The following is a 17,928-nucleotide window of genomic DNA, read 5'->3' on the forward strand; positions in this document are numbered from 1 at the left end:
TGTGTCCATGCACCTTCACACATACATTTCAGGGCACTTAATCTGAAATGGACAAAGTCTACACGCACTGGTGAGAGGGGGAGAAGAGAACATTTCCCTTTTTCTACTCACTGATCGGAAGGACTCTTTCCCCTACTCATAGCATGGGGACTTGCTGCAGCTTTTTCCTCCAGGCAAGGCTCCTGCCCTGCTCTCTTGCCCTCCAAATGATGCCTTCTAGCAGCTCCCTCCCCATCAGGCTACTGACCCCCTGCCCAGTTCCCTTCCTCCTCTCTCGGGACACTGCCTGGCCCACTCTCCTTTGCCCATTATGAGGAGCCCAACAGCAGTGAAGGAAGGACGGGAGAGCATAGTTGGGCTGGAGGGAAGGGTGCACATATGGTCTCTTCTCTTACCCCTTCCTGCTCCCCTTTGCTGCCAACCTCCTCCCCAAGGCAGCCCCTGCCCTGAATGGGTCACAGCTGCTCCTCATCCCTTCTAAGCTCAACAGCCGCAGCAACTTAATTCCCCCACCACACTGCAGGATGGGGGCGTTAATGGAGGTAGACACCCTGAGGGAATCCTCCCTCCTCTGAAGGTTGAAGATGGGGACAGGGGCTGGGGGACTCCGGGGACCTGGTAGTGGGGAGTAACATGGGGAACAGGTGCACCAGGGAGCCAGGGCCTGCATTTTTGAATTTTCATCCTGTAGTTGTCACACACACACTGGGGGTTGGCCAAGGAGGTTCAAACACCAAGAAGATTGACCAAAAATGTGATTTTTCTTTGCTTAAAAAAAAAAACAGCCAAAGTTATGATTTTTAGTCCAGTCTCATGAGCTTTTGGGTTCTGACATGATTTTTTAACTCCATGGACCTGGCAATATTGAGACCCTCATGACAACTAATTTCCATCAACCAGAGTTAGATTGTCAGATCTGTCAAGCCCCAGGAATGTTTGCATACATCTCTCTAAATAGCTGGTTGGACCAGATTGTCCTTTGCTTTTCACCAGCCAGGCCCAGGGCAGGTAGGTGCTCTAATAGGATTTACAGGCACTGTATTGGAACACCCATGAATCTGCCTCTGGTTGTGTTTCATAAATCAAGCTGTCTGGCTTTGCACCCTCACTTTTTATGGCCTGTGCTGACCTCAGTTTGAGAGCATTTCCAGAATCCTGAACACAAATCTCCGTGTAAGGTACCTGCCACCTATTCAACTTTCCCATTCAGATGAGCTGTCAGAGATTTCCCAGACTCAGTTGTATGTTTAATTCTTTCAAAAAAGTTGTTACTATTAAGGATGAATTTAGCACTGACACCAGGAGACAGCTCTGACATCCTCTCTTCATCCACAGCATAGGTCCAGCACAACAAACTTCCCCACCAAGCCTGATCCACGTGGACTACCTCTCAAAGTGAAAAAAAGGGTAATTAACTCTCAATGCCCATTCAATCCTTGGCTGCTTTGCAGAGTGCCAAAGACACCAATTAGTGCCACTTATGGTGGTGACACTGGTTCTGAGGAACTCAAACGGTTAGAGTCATTGTATATGCTTTACCAAAACCCCATCAGCTAGAATTTACAACCTTACATTAAATTAAAAAAATCCACTGACCACATGAAACCCATCCTAATATATGTATGTATGCAGTGCACATACAGGAATGCTCAAGCTGTCTCCACATAATTTAGATGGTAAGCTTGCTGGGGCAAAGACTGCATCCTGCTCCTGTTTTCTAGCACACCGAACATAATGTCAGCACTCAAATAATATTCAGGATCACTAAACATGTCACACAAGTGGCCCTATCAAACTGATTTGTTAGTGGCTTTTAGTTCTTTCTGCAAAAGTATAGAGGCATAGATAACATAAATGTGAGTACATCTGTATTCTAACTCTGAGAATTTGAAGTTCTTGATATTACTTTTCTTAAAGCATTGGGATTAGGAGTGTGTGCACGTGTGAGAGAGGGGAAAGGGGGCTCATTTGTATAAATCCTTTTTTCACAAGATACAATTAGCATATGGAACTCACTGCCCCAAGACAGAGGCAAACAATTTAGCAGGATTCAACAAAAGGATTGAATATCTAGGTGATAAATAAGAATATCCTCAACAATGACACTGGCTGAAGTATATGTATGGATGTCCACTCTGATGCTTCTGGGCAAACAGACAAATCACTAAATGCTTGAGGTTAGGAAGATACTTCCATGATAGTCATATTATCACATAATTGACAACTATGGTTGTTTTACACCTTCCTCTGAAGCATCCAAAATGAGCAACTGCTAGAGATAAGATACCAGATTAGATCAGACAGTTTTGCCACTGGGCTAATGCAGTAGAGCAGTTCCTGTATTAAGGTGCACTGTTCTCAGATTTGTTGTAACCACCACCCCTTACTACAGAGGTGTTCTTGTGGACTGCCCACCAGAGGCATTGACAGAGCAATTGCAAAGCTACAGCTCACTTCTTCAGATGCATAGAATGGAACACACAGACAGGCGATATTTATACATACAGAGAACATGAAAAACCTTTGCATCTGAAGAAGTGAGCTGTAGCCCACGAAAGCTTATGCTGAAATAAATTTGTTAGTCTCTAAGGTGCCACAAGTACTCCTGTTCTTCTTTGAGCATACATAAAATTAAAAAAAAATGAACAAATGAAATGTTGAAGTGATGCTTGAGTCACTTGTACTTCTTTGGTTGAGTTAGTACATTGTCAGGCAAAATGTGCGTCTAATGCGCATGGGCAGCGACTTAGATTGCAAACTTCAAGGCACAGACCATTTCTGTTTTATGTATGTACAGTGCCTAGCACACCCCGGGGCTGCAGCCTCTAGGTGCTACCACACTACAAATAAACAATAGTTCAGATAGTGATAAAATGCTACATAAAACACAGGAACATAACTTTGTGAAACCAATAAGAGACCCATCCAGAAAGACCAAATCCATCCAATATCCATCTTCTCCAATGCAATCCTCAAGAAGCCGCTCGCTGAAGTCTTTGCAGATTATTTCTGCACACAGATTTAAACCTGCTGAGTCTGAAACAGCCATTGAAAAAGTCCTCAAGATAATAAATACTTTCAGAAAGATTTAGCATTATAAAATGTTTAGGAATTATTTATTTTTGTTTATTTTCCATCTACCACCACAGACGATGTCATTTGCAGAAAATAAAAACAGTGACAGAAGTGTAAGACAGTCAAAGGATGTGATAGGAGTCACTTCTAAAGGCAGAAAGTGTCCTCTATATAATTCTGTCAGGGCCAGTTTGAACATGTAGTTTGCCCTACTTCAGGGGTTCTTAAACTTCATTGCTCCATGATCTCCTTCTGATAACAAAACTTACTACACGACCCCAGGAGGGGAAACCGAAACCTGAGCCCGCCTGAGTCCAGTCGCCCCAGGCTGGGGGCGGCAGGGGAAGGGGGGGTGATGACAAAGCTGAAGCCCAAGGGTCCTGTTAAAAGAATGTCTGACAAGAAATTCTACATTTGAATGAAAAGAGGAAGAAGGTCTTTCACATTTGTGTAAGTAGCAGCTGGTGCTCCTTCACAGTTGTCTGCCTCTCTCTCCCACACACACCCATTTTGTCAGAAAGTAATTTATCGTAAAACATAGAGAATCTCATTCTTCAGAGACTTCAGCCATCTGTTATTTATGAAACATGCAATTGGTGTAAAGCAATGACATTATTCCAAGAAAAAAAAAGTCTCTGGAGTATTAAGGCTTTTGTTTGGTAGCAATTGCTGTTCTTGATTTTTTTATCTACTCACTACTTTACTTCTGCAAAACAGAATCTGTGGATCCCACTCCTTCAGTCAGCAGTTTTCTTGCCCTCAGTATGTGTGTAGTTCTTATCTCTCTTGATTCTTCTTATGATCATAATCTCAAGTCTTCTTCAGATTTTGTGCTTGTTCAAGTTTCAGAACTGTTTTCTACGGAGGAGGCTTAGAGTAAAAATGTCACAAGTCCCATTTACTTTCTATGATCTGCAAGGCACCTAGCAGAGCTCTGGGCACAGTGGGATGAATAATAGTGTGTTATTCATTTGAGAGGAGGGAGATGCCTTAAAACTCATATAAAAGCACAGCTAGTGGATGTGGGCTTGGCTACACTTACAAATTTGCAGCGCTGCAGCAGGGTGTGAAAACACACCCTCTCCAGCGCTGCAAATTGCGGGACTGCAAAGCGCCAGTGTAGTCAAAGCCCGTTATTCCCCACAGGGAGGTGGAGTACGGACAGCGCTGGGAGAGCTTTCTCCCAGCGCTGGCGCTTTGACTACACTTAGCGCTTCAAAGCGCTGCCGCGGCAGCGCTTTGAAGTGTAAGTGTAGCCAAAGCCGAAGTCTGCCTTGGTGGCGGTTGGGAATTGTAGTCAAATTCCACTAAGCCAGCCCAAATCAATCAAAACAGTATTCCCATCTGACTAAAAGCTGTATAAGCCTTGTTCAGCAGGCTTTACAGGTCTGAGGAAAGAAAAATTCCATGAAGGATGCTGAGCTCCCCTACAAAGGGTTATAAACATTTGGCAGTTTCACTCAAGCTCTCAAAGTTTCCCAGTAGACTAGGGAGTCTAATGGAAAGGTGATGACCAGTTTTTCTCTAGCAAAGGGGACCAACTTTCAATTTTGTATCTTCCTGTGGGACTAATCCACCATTTAAAATCCAATGCATGCAAATCTAGGATGTAGCAAATTCATAACACAGCCTTTTAAAATAAAACAGATAATATAACAGCCTACCACTCTTAGAAAGAGGCTCATGAAAGCAACGGGCTCAAGAGATACTTTTAAAGCATATGTGGAGTAGCTTTTATTTTGTGTGAATCATTTTCAGAGGGTTTTTTCTTATTTTAAATACAAACTCTGAGTCAGGTTAACAGAAAAGATAGTAAGAACATCAGAAAGAGGGACTCAGCATGGATATGTGATAACCCTGGAAGAAAACATACAAAAAAATAAATAAATATGGTAGCTGGGCCAGCTAAATTTTCTGCCAATTTCTTATAGTTTATTTGTATTGGTATTTACACTGGTAATTTTGCCCACTATTCAAACCTCACCTTGCTCCTTGTACCAAATGGCTGAGGGAAAGGCTCTCCAAATTATTATTAAATTGCTTTAGTTTTAAAGTTAAGTGTATTTTAACTGTAATTACAAGCTTTTTTTCCTATTTAGTTTGCTGTACTTAGAGTTATTTCTGGTTATCCATAAAATGAAGCTGTACTTTACTTACTTGAATATCCTCTGAAAAGAGGCAGTTAAAAAAATAAATGTCTATTTAAAATGTATTCATGCTAATTTGTCCAACCGGAGCTGAAGTGTAAGTAGATAAAAAGAGCCCTAAGCTTCCTTGACCTCAGAGTTCTTGTCCTTGATACAACAGCGCTGAAGAGAGACTGAATAGCTTTACTTTAACCATTACCCTCTGCTTCCTTTAAAATGTGCAACAGTTGATGTCAGTGATAAAGCACATCAAGCTGTTTTCCATTCATGCAATTTTTCTCACGCCAGGCTGGCTAGACACAGTGCACCCAAAACAGATTTAACATGCCTCTTCCATAATCTTTGCAACATGGAACATAGGGAGCCTTGTATTTGTAGAATACAGACCAGATATCCCCTTCCGCCCCAGGTTACTGACAGCCAAGATTACCACAGCAGAAAATTTATCAGAGAAGAATGCAACTAGTAATTCAGACAGCTATGAAATGTGCCACCCACAGATGTCATTCATACTACACAGAAAAGATGGCGGGTACACAAAAGAGGCGGTGTCTCCTGGGGAAAAGAACAAGCCAGCGCAATGAGGCCATGCGCACAGTGGACTGGCACACAAACTTGAGGCGTCACCCATTCCATATCAAAAACAAAATCAGAGACTGAAACAAGATCCAGGCTCCAACAAAATGGACAATTTCCAAGTATTTGAAAAGCTTCAAACAGCTGTGGCGAGGAAGAAAAGTTTCACAGTCCAGGGTGAGGCAAATGCATGAAAACAAGCTCTTCTATAACAAAACGGAACAGATTCTTTTGCAAAGCCAGTAGGGCATGAGCAATACTGGTCAGGGATCAAGGACTGGCTCCCTATGTGAAATTATGTTTGAAGAAAACCCGACTTCAAGGTATTTAACCAGGTCTACTTGCCCAGAAGAGTCCCAAGAAACTAACACAGCCACTTCCAATGTTTTGGGACTACAGGAAACCTTGGGACATGGCCCAGGAGACAACAGCAGTGAAGCATCTCCTACTGCCAATGACTTCTCAGCAAATTCAACTTCAGTGCAGCACCATCTTGTCAGCCTAAAGAAGCAGACATCCAGGCAGAAGGCAGAGTATGAAGCTAAAATTACAAGGTAAAGAATCTTAGACTATGAGCTTTCTGGGGCAGTGACTTTGTGATGTTTGTGTGTACTGTGCCTACTGCCAAGAGGCAGAGATCCCCAACTGGGGTCCTTGGACACTATTGCAATAGAAATAATGTTTTTTCACATTTCAAAGTGAATGTTTCTCACTGTCCAGTATTTACAAGAGACCAGTTTTCACTCATGTTACAGGGTTTAGGCTAATGTCATTTATTTAAAATTAATAAAAGCCAGTATCATTTGAGCTGGTTGGAAAATGTCAACACCTTTACAATTTCTTGGAGAACAAAGATTTTAAAATAAAATAAATAAATAAATATGTAGTCTACTGTGGAATTCCTCCCCCACCGCACACACACACTTTCAGTCAGCATGAAGAGCAGTACTTTGGGGGGTCGGTTTGGGGTTGGGAGGAAATAATCCAGGATATGAACAATAATAATACTAAGCACTGGCACAGCGGTTTATAAACTTTAAAGGAAAATTCTTTGCAACAGCTCAGTGGGAAGGTTGGCAAGTACGATCCTCAGGCCACTTAGTGAGTCAAAGGTAGACCTAGAACAAGAATGCAGCTCCTAAGTCTGTGCTCAGTCAGCTGAACAATGCCACCTGTTTATTATACAAATACCCATAACTTCTAAACAGATGTAATCACTAATTAGTTAGCTATAAAATTTCAGATAAATTGTCCAAATGGAATAGTTAAATGATGATATACCTTGAAATAATTATTTTAGTGACTTTTAAAGGGGATATTTAAATTTGCCCTCAAAATAAAGGAGAAGAAGTGCAATCTGCCCAATATTGAAGATTTGTTGGAAGTTTCTGAATTTCATAGGATAGTCAAAGGGGTTAATGATTTTGATAGCTGTTAATTTTTTCAGCATTAGATACAGAGGGTGTGCAAGGATCCTGAACACTTGTGAGATTCCACTGAAATCTGATGTAAAATCCAATTGTCTGTTTGTGGAAGTAGGTCCTCCTATAGGTTCTAAGAGAGGACTATATACTGACTTATAGCCCCTCTCTTCCATAACTCTTAATATTAGAGGAATTGCACACAACCTAAGTCAAAGCATCTGGGTATTTGTGCAGGAAATGTACAAAATTGCTTTTTACACTGCAATACAAGGTATACCAGCATGAGTATAAAATGGAGAATTGCATTTACCTTTGAAAAGGAAAGACAATTTTGTAAGCAGGTTTGGTACATTAACTCACTGAGCTGTAGAAACTGGACAAATCATGAAGATGATGGGAGAGAAATGCATCAGCAACATATTGAAAGGGGACCTAACATAGTTTGCTTTGGGGATAACAAGTGCCTCTCTACACACTTCTATTTATAGTATCACATGCTTAAAACCAAATGGTTTTTAAAAATTTAGGTTTCTCATGAAACAGAGACAGGAAAAAGAGCCCTATAAATTGCAATGTTTATCTTTCAAACAGCCTGGAGCAGCGGACTAAAGAGCTGCAATCGGAGATTAAGGATCTGCATTCAAAACTGGGTCAGCAACGGAAGTGGTACAGTCTGGTGGAGATTAAAATGCGAAATGCAGAGAGGGCACGGGAAGATGCAGAAAGAAGAAATGAAATGCTCCAGAGGGAAATGGAAGAGTTTTTTGATACCTTTGGGGAATTAACAAATGATGTGAAGAAGACAGAACAAAAACTGTTCAAAGTTTTTAAATCAATTAACTAGACTAGTTTGCAAAAAAAAGAGCTGATATTTGATTAAATGGCTACTGTCATTTCAATGCAGAAATTAGATTCCTAATGGCAAAATAAGCTTAGTAGTACAAACTAAACTTCGTTAAACTTTTAATACAAATAGGGAATAAAATTGCAGTATTTAATAAACCAAGTTAGCAATGCCTACTATTAATTTTCAACAATGTAAATCACATTTTGAAAGTTATATATTAAACAATATCATTTTTTTGCCTGCTCACATAAAAATCCTGTATTTGTTCAAAACAATCCAAAAACTGCAATGAGAACAGTACACTAATAAAAATCACCTCAGCACGCAGTGGAAGAAAAAAAAATATCTTTATTTGAACCTGTGCGAAGCAGAAGTGATTATATTTCAGTCTGTCCATTTCCCCATCCACAAAGTAACTAACCAAATAGCTTTACTACAGTTGTACTTCTAAATTACCAATATAGTTTCTCCAGCCACTAGAATCAACACCAATTAATGAGCAACAAAGGTCAATTCAAATGCATGTCACAGGAGAGTTTAAAAACTTGCATTTTCCTGAAGCAAAACCAGAACAATAAACAACATAATTTATGTGCTGAACAATGGGATAAACTGATAGCCTGTGTTATGATTGGATACAATCAATAAATTATGTAATTATGGCCATTGTTTGCCAGTTCATACTAAAAGGCAAGAAGAATACAAAATTGAGTGACTTTTTTTTAATAAAACCCAGGGGACATATTTCCAAGTCACATTTCAGTGCCTACGGCTAGTTGCATTTTTCCTCCTCCTCCTCAGTACCAGTATGACAATTGTTTTTCTCTGTTCAGAATGAAAGAAAGTAAAATTCCAGCCGGTTTTTGCCAAAAAAAATAAGGCTTATACAGAAAGAAAATTCCCCTTTTTGAATATCACTTATCACTGACAATATTTTTAAAGAAAACTTACCCATATGAATTATATAAAATAAATCTCCCTGAATTTATTTATTTATTTTTAAATCTATTTGGTCCCCAGCTAGTCTATTTGGAAAGAAACCAAGGCTACTTTGATATTTTTCAGATAATGAGCTCTCATGTGATATATGCCATGTTCAGATCAAATCAATGGGAAAAAGATTTTTGATGGACAAATACGTATTTTAAGACTACCAAATCCCCAATTGCTCATTATGGTCTGTATTCAACAAAGCACTTAATTTTAATCACACTTCAGTGTTTTGCTGAATAGAATTGGGATTATTCATGTGTTTAATTTACAGCATGTGCCTAACTGCTTTGCTGAATTGAGTCCTACATTCCCAGTTACATGCCCAGTGTATGGCGATGTCATCTGTAGTTAAAGGCCACAAGAATTTCCATTATATAGTGTCTTAGTTTCTAACTTTCTCAAAAACTTACTTCTCAAGCTGAAATCTTCTGTGTGTTCAGTCCAAGGACACATATTTCTGAAAACCTGAGCATACACAGTGCATCAGTTTGGGAGTGAAAAGGTACACTTCTCCCATGTGAAGAGGAAGAAAAACAGAAGTGTGACTTAGGGGTATATGTCTACACTTACTGGGGATCGACACCGCAGCGATCGATCCACTGAGGGTCGATTTAGTGGGTCTAGTGAAGACCTGCTAAATTGACCACAGATCACTCTCCTGTCAACTCCAAAATTCCACCAGAACGAGACGCATAAGGTAAGTCGACGGGAGAGTTTCTCCCGTCGACCCAGCGTGGTGTAGACACCACAGTAAGTCAACCTATGCTAGTAACGTAGCTGGAGTTGCGTAACTTAGGTCAACTTAGCCCCATAGTGTAGACTAGGCCTTAGTTAAAAGCTTCTCTTGTACTTCAGCTGGAGGCAGTAGAAGCTTGAGACTTGACAGGGACATTAGCCTCATGTGTCTATATTTGGTGGTACAGTGGAAAAAAATCAGGTTTGACTTGACCATGTCATAAGAGCAAAAAACAAACAAATCCCGGAGCCTTACTTTGTGTATGTGTACATTGGATCACATTTTATTTTAATGTATAGGTGCACAAGCAGGATGATTTGTGAAGGCGCAGATGGACTGAGTCAGCACTCCATAGAAGTGCTGCCTCATGTTATATGATTTGATAATATGTGCACTGAATAAGGAAGTCTGTGTTATCATCACGCTTCATAAGGCATAAGGGAGAGACTGTGCCAGTAAAAATACTCTTAATAAAAGAAAGGTTGTGGAACGTTTTTCATTGGAGACAGCTATCGTCTGGGCAGTCTTTGAACCTGGGCCAGTACACGAAGCCTCAGTCCTGTAAATAAACCTTAGTTCTATGAAAAGGAAAGAACAAGTTTGAGATCAGGAATGAGGTGCCAATGCAGAACATCTGATTGTAACACTGCCTCATGCTATATGATCCACTCATATGTACACCGAGTGAAGCAGGCTGTTTCACTCAGTGCTCAAAACTGTAAAATCACTGAAGCAAGGTTTTACAGACCCTTACTTATGAGTAAGGTGTATGCTATCCAGTCCACTCCACATACTCTCTAATCTCCATGGTTTCTAGTCTTTTACCATTGCAAATTAAGTAAATTCACACTCATTTCAAGGCTTTATATAATAGCACGACTGGCTGAATTTTTGAACTAAGCTCTACTCCAACCAATTCACTCTTCCTCTCCTCCCACCCTCAGGCTTTGGCTACACTTACACTTCAAAGCGCTAAGTGTAGTCAAAGCGCCAGCGCTGGGAGAAAGCTCTCCCAGCGCTGTCCGTACTCCACCTCCCTGTGGGGAATAACGGACAGCGCTGGGAGCCGCGCTCCCAGCACTGGGGCTTTGACCACACTGGCGCTTTGCAGCGCCGCAATTTGCAGCGCTGGAGAGGGTGTGTTTTCACACCCTGCTGCAGCGCTGCAAATTTGTAAGTGTAGCCAAGCCCTCAGTTTTGCATCTTCCAACATGCAGCTCCTTTGGTTGAATCATTTGTGTAACAAATGCCTCATTACATCCTGAAGTCCCACTTTCCTCAAGAATCCTTCCTATCTTGTTTTCACCTCTCTCCACGCTCTTCTATACCTGAACCGCTGTCTTCAAAGACCTTGAGGGTAACAGAAAGGCAAGATGTAGGACAAGGAATGTATTTCAGTATACTTTTTAAAATGCCCCCATGCAAACACAGCCAGGCTGCTCTATCTTCTTCTATTCTGTTCTGGTTCATGCAACAAGATGTCTTTCTGCAGCTGAACCAGCAACCTGAAAAATATCCTGCCATCAAATATCAGGTGGTCTAAGGATCTGGCTCTCCCAACTCTTCAGCCAGATAGTTGCAAGCAGCACCCTGTAGAGAGGAGAAAAAACTAATTTTTTTTCCAATAAAGAGAGATTGACACACAATCTGGTAAGGCATTTCAGTTCTTTATATAAAACTCAAACTCTATAACACAAGTTTGGACAAGACAACCAACTACAACCATCCATCCAGAGAAGTGGCTACGTTAATCCTTCATTTAAAAATCAGGGAACTCAGGAAAAAGTAGCATGACCTTCAATAGCATGAAAGCAGCAGCAATTCTGGATTTTAACCTTCCTTTTTATATTGCAGTGTATAGCAGCTTTGCAAAATTATCACAAAAACTTACTAGGTCAGCCACAAAATCTTTTCCCCTACCTTTTACAAGGTTGACAGTGCAAAACGAACAATTACATGCCTAGATAACTGTGGTTGAGTAAAGTTTTTGAAAGCAGCTGTATGGCTCGTTCATGCAATTAAACAGACCAAAACAGGAGCTCACTTTTTAGTCAGATGGTCAAAAGAGAATCATCTGAAAATTTTTGTACGTAAGCAACAGTTTTTTAAAATCTATAAACTGCGAGGGGAGTTAAACAGAATAGTACGAAGGTATGGATTTTTCTAAGTACAGGACTGTGCAGATAATGCTGTCAGTAGTACCTGATTACTCAGCACTACAATACTCCTGGGGGAATTCTGCGGGGGTGCAGAATCCATACCTTCCACAGATTTCTGGGCTCCCCCGCAAAAAAATAGGGAAGAAAAGAAATCTGTGGGGAACACACATCCCTTCCCTGGCAGCAAAGAGCAGATCAACGGGGGCGGGGGGGGGACATGCATGTGTGCGTCCCTGGAGAGATGTTAAAGGGGTGGGGCTGGGTGCATGCCTGTGTGCGAGCAAGTGAGAGACACCACTCCTGGGCTTGGAGGTGTAAGGCTGTGTAAAACAGGCTCTGTCCCTAAGGCAAAGCAGAAATGTAACAACTAAGCTGGCAGGCTGCTAATGCTCCCATTGTTAGTTAATTGTTCCCATTCTTAGTCAACTAAGGCTTCTTTTACCTTGCCAGAGTGGTGCAAAGGAGCCTTATTGTAAATGACAGTAACAGAATCCTCAGCTAGGAAGGTCTATGTGCTTTCTCACTTTTTTTCCTGTGCCAGAGAGGCACAATGGGGTTAGATTACAGCTCAGGATCTATTTTACTTATCCATTAAAAAAAAATGCAGGACAATGATTAGCAAAATTGTATGACTTTCACACAAGTCTAAGCAATTTAAAATGACATTCAACTTTACTTTTATTTTGGTGTTTGATGTTCTGTAATGTAATTGAAATGAAAATCCAGGATTGTAACTGGAATGCAGGGTATTGGTAACTTAACTTTCATGTGTTTCATGTGTTTAGAAAATGCTGAACAGTTCTTGTGATTTTTTTCCCCTGTATGGTAGATTAAATAAATTACCCAAATTATATTGCATTCCTTTTGACAAATCAAATATGCAGAATTTTGCATTTTTTGGCACAGAATTTTGCTTTTTTTTTTTTTTTGGCGCAGAATTCCCCCAGGAGTAACTACAATTTATCTCTCTCAGTATATTTTCCATCTGGTATTAATATCCAATTGCTCTTACTATGTTAGGCTGTCCCAGCAACTCATAAGAAAACAGTTATAAGCAGTTTTTTAAAAAATCTCATTCACTAGAGTTTCACGCTATTAATTTTTGCATTTTAAGAACCACTGGTTAACTGAAATTTACAATAACTGAATTTTTATCTTACAAAATGACTGGAACTGTATATTTTTCTAGTGCAACACCCTAGAGTAAAATGTGTAACTTCAAAGCAAGAAAACTGAAGACGAAAAGATAACACTACTGCAGTAAATGAAACAGGCTTCTCACGTACTTTAAGTTCACATATTTATTTGAAATTTTACAGTGGTTTTAGTATTGATGTTCTAAAATAAGACTTTTGGAAAAAAAACTCAGGAAACTAAATTTTAGATGAGGCTATTGCTAGCACATCGGAGTTAGCTATTGACAACATTCCTTATGAAAGTTCTAGCTTTCTTGAAATCAGTCTGAAAACAAGGAATGACTGCTGTCTGTAAAAAATATTGTTTAATCTTCTTGAAATCAAAATCCAGCATGAGACAAAATAGCCACTGCCATTACACAGAACATTTCCCTATTGCACAAGCATCAAGAATGAGATATGGCAATCAAAGCCAAGTTTATTAGGCAGAATAGGCCACTTTAGATATCTATACAGTTAGACTTAAAAGCACATCTCTTCTGAAATCACATACCATACTGTAACTAAAATAAAGGCCATAAACTCTGAACAAGATATGTGTTAGGGCTTGATGCTATTTTTTGTGATAATTGGTAAACCCATAGAAAGAACCTATAACGTACACATTTTGGTGGGAGTGAACACACATGAAAACGTTTGAAAAAATTCTTAGAGAACAGACGTTTCAAAATGTGATTAGGCAAATGTTAAACATCCACATCATAAATACCTTATACAGAACATTCTCATAAAAATTACACTTGCTAAAACTAAGCAAACACAAACCATTTCATAAATACAAACACATTATGTTTGTGACTGAAATCAGGACAATCCAGGAAATTCTGTTAAGGCTGATATTTCATCTTCAGCTCATTCAATCACACTGTTGACTGAATTTCCTGGACTCGACAATTTGTATTAAAAGCTGTTAAATCACTGTAGTGTACTTGCATTTGATACCCATTTCTTTCTTGCTCAAAATTTCAGTAAAATCCTTGTAATTTAATCTATAGCCCAGAAAGGCATCATTGTACTGGACAAATCATATTATAGTAATCTTGCGTTTATTTGTCTCTATTTAAGCACATCTCTTACATGAAAGACTAGAACAGCACTTTTGGCTCTACCAGTACATAATATAATTTTGGCCTTTTGAAAGAGAGTTATGTATTGATAGAGTTTTGTTTTTAGAAGTTTTTTATTCATCCAATAAACTAATGGCTCCAAAGAGGCATTAACCTATCATGGAAATGTAAACTACTGTAAGAATTTTTCTGAATTTTATTTCAAAAAGCTGAAAATGCACATTAGCCAGTTTAAAGTTTAAGCTGCCAGCCATTTGAAAAAATATATATATGGAAAGTGACAACCACATTGCTAATCTGCCAATTTCATTAAAAAAAATTAGCACCAATCAAGCATCTGAAATTCACAAAAATATTGCACAAATATGACCTTTAAGTTACCAATTTTTCCTTAGAAGACAGCAGTGAGCACATGCAGTGTGCTATTATAAACCTCTAAAATTTTAGCTTCATTTTCATAAACATGGAGAGTGACAAATATTACCGTCAATGTTTCAGCTATTATGCCTTTAGCAGGGCACGTGAGAACAAAAAATAAGGCTCTAGCTGATTACTGTTCCCGGCTGATGATACTCTAAGCCTCATTCCCCACTGGAAGGATCAGTGCCACAGAATAATTTCTTTGGAGCAGGGACTATGCCTGCATGTGTGTCTGTGCAGCACCTAGCACAATAAAGCCTTGATCCTGATTAGGGTGTATGGACATTACCATAAAACAACAGCTCTCCTCTGAAGCATAGCATGCATTAATAGACTCTGGTTTCAATAAAGGACCTAATGTTCTTAGCTGATCCTGCTATTATAATCAAGAAACTATAATATCTATATAACCAGTGGCCAGGCAACCATGCTGCTAATCAAACCATTTTAGATATGGGGAAATGATGCTTCCTAACTGACATTTTAGAGTGTATTAAGTTTTAGCCTATTAAAAAAAATAAACCCACATTTTTAAATCTCTGAAAATAGGTTTACGTTTAAAGTATGATGCTGATTCAACCTTAACTACAGGATCACAAAGAGGAACATCAAAATTTGCAAAACAAAGTTTTAACATGCAAAACAATATAAAAACAGAAGATGAAGGTGGTGTTTAGAAGAATCCTAAAGTGCTTCAACACTGCAATCAAAACTGGTTTTTGTTGTGCAAAACTGCAAGCACCTTTTCAAAAATTAAGCAGCAGCACAACAGAGTAAAATCTTAAATATTAAATACATCTTCAATATTCTGCTTTTTAATTTTGGGACCAAACTAATTTACCATATATGCAGTAACAGAGCCCAAAAGAGAATCTTCTGGTTTGATTTTGTATTTGATTTTTTCAACATACCTGTTCTGATTATACATTAACACAGCAAGTTTGTGGGATTGAAATCCACAAATAGAATTATAGTTACAAAAATAAATGTTGTCATTTTAGAGAACACAAATACAAAGGTTGGTTGCCTCTCCACTTACCTCTAATACAAATATTAAGAGAAAAGATTGCTTACTTAAAACATTAACATAATTTAGCTCAAGAGATTTGCAGCATGCATAAGTGGGTATAAGAATAGGCTTGATTTGATAGATTTGTGTAATAATGTGTATTTAGAACATCACTATAACTTACGTGATGGACAATTTAAAATAATATATATAAGATGATGAACCAGAATATATTTACTTCTGCCATACCCCCAATATCAAATGAACTCAAGGACATTCATGGAGAAGTAATGAAACTACCAACATCAGGGAATCAGCCATAGGAACATAATTCTGCATTTGGATGCAAGTGCACACAACACATTAACTTAAAATGGGAGCTACACAGTGCACATCCCAGGAAGGAATCTGGATCCAAGTACCCAGCATCACTAAGTTTAGCATCAAGCCCTGATAGAATCAATTTTATATATAAAGTAGCATTTACAGATAAAGGCTGCTCAGTGTTTCTTCACTTAAAAGTACTTCCACTCTAAGTTTCACAATTCAAATGAAACACCCCATACAAACTATATTGCTGCAAGACTGAACCTATCTGCCAACTTGGGTATTAAGTTCAGTAAAGATTTGTCTGCACTTGAGCACCTGAGGAATTTTCTAGGAATTTACAATGCATCCCAAATCAGTACAGTGCACTTTTGCTGTACTGAAATGGGTCACTCACTCCACTCTTGGACAATGGATATATAAGTTGTATTTTGAAGTTCTAAACCCCATCCTATTTCTAAAAATCATAAGTTTATGACAAGAGTCAAGTAAAACCAGATCCAAAAAGGAAACTGATTCAGTATTAGGTAGAGGTCCATCTAAAAGCTTTCCTTCACAAAATACTAATAAATTGAAGGAGGAATCATATTTTCTACATAATTTTGAATAAATACCCACATGCTCTTAGGATTTAAAACACCACCACCCCAAAAACAATCTGGTCCCTAACAGGTTTTCATTTCTTCACAACCAACTAGTCAACAATTTCTAGTTGAGTCTGAGCTTATCTAGCTTGTACTCTTTGATAAAGAAGTTTAAATCCTTACCAGAAATAAGATACAACAAACTTCAAAGGCTTGCATTTCCAGTGGTTAGACTGGTATATTTTATGTGATCTGTGCAGACAAACCTTATTTTGACATAGTGGTTTTTTTTAAGCCTAACAAAATGAAAATCTTTCATATCAAAGTATTTCCTCAAAGCACATTGTATAGACTGCTCACTCATCTTTCAAAATGGTTGATTTCTTAGTTATGTTTTTGAGGAAAAATGATATGAGTACAAATAAAATTAAATCAACTTTTTAAAACACACTCCATTTCTGCAATGCCATTCAGTTACTCAGTGTTTACATCATTAAAGTGATGTTTAAATACAATAATCGGAATATTAACCATTATCCCCTTCTCCTTTCAAGTGAGCAGTTAAGTATAAGAACTGTAACTAAGTTTAATCACTTATTTTTAAACATTTCGTAAGTCTGTGTGCGTGAAGCAGCGTTAACCTATATAGAGTTTGTCATACAGAAAGTCAACATTCATGTTTATAGAATCAATTGGGTTGTTTTTACTTACAAACACACACACACACACACACACACACACACACACACACACACACACACACTTAAAAAATAAATATTTATAAATGCTAAACACTAAGTGCAGAAAACTGGTCAACTGTATCACATATGTATCAGGAATCGGCAACCTTTGGCATGCAGCCTGACAGGGAAATCTGCTGGGGGGCTGGGACGGTTTGTTTACTTGCAGTGTCCGCAAGTTCGGCCGATCGCAGCTCCCACTGGCCGCAGTTCGCCATTCCAGGCCAATGGGGGTTGTGGGAAGCGGTGGCCAGCACATCCCTTGGCCCACGACGCTTCCCTCAGCCCCCACTGGCCTGGAACGGTGGCCTGTGGGAGCTGCAATCAGCAGAACCTGCAGACACTGCAGGTAAACAAAACGTCCTGGCCCGCCAACGGATTTCCCTGATAGGTCACGTGCCGACGGCTGCCGATCCCTGATATATATGATCTACACCTGAAAGAAAAATTATCCTATTGCAATGACTGAATAGTTCATTTCTTGACTTTTAAACTACTGTCAAGATTATACATGTGAGTGTCAGTTTTCACATCAGAGATGGAGTTCTTGTGTGTCAGCAAAAATCAATTTTGTAAATTGGACACAGCTTAATTTGCATATAGTCGGGACTGCAACTGTATGCTCAAA

General features: G+C 39.1%; 2 protein-coding genes across 4 annotated transcripts in view; one reads left to right on the forward strand and one right to left on the reverse strand.

Annotated features, from left to right (window-relative positions):
* MAPK9 (mitogen-activated protein kinase 9) overlaps positions 1-17,928 on the reverse strand; it is an 82,115-nt gene that overhangs the window by 16,210 nt on the left and 47,977 nt on the right. The window contains exon 13 of one of the 3 annotated variants that reach the window (XR_006581534.1): positions 10,926-11,388. The exons of the other annotated variants lie outside the window; for them this stretch is intronic. The gene's annotated coding sequence lies outside the window, so the exon portion shown is untranslated. Of the gene's footprint in view, positions 1-10,925; positions 11,389-17,928 lie in introns of those variants that run through there. 3 annotated transcript variants of the gene reach the window in all.
* On the forward strand, positions 5,838-10,787 carry LOC123375628 (rho GTPase-activating protein 24-like). Its single transcript, XM_045026698.1, has 2 exons — positions 5,838-6,352; positions 7,814-10,787. The coding sequence occupies exons 1-2, from the start codon at positions 6,048-6,050 to the stop codon at positions 8,064-8,066; spliced, it is 558 nt and encodes a 185-aa protein (XP_044882633.1). The 5' UTR covers positions 5,838-6,047; the 3' UTR covers positions 8,067-10,787.

Source organism: Mauremys mutica, chromosome 8, assembly GCF_020497125.1.
Source record: "Mauremys mutica isolate MM-2020 ecotype Southern chromosome 8, ASM2049712v1, whole genome shotgun sequence".
In the NCBI taxonomy this organism is placed as follows: Eukaryota; Metazoa; Chordata; order Testudines; family Geoemydidae; genus Mauremys; species Mauremys mutica.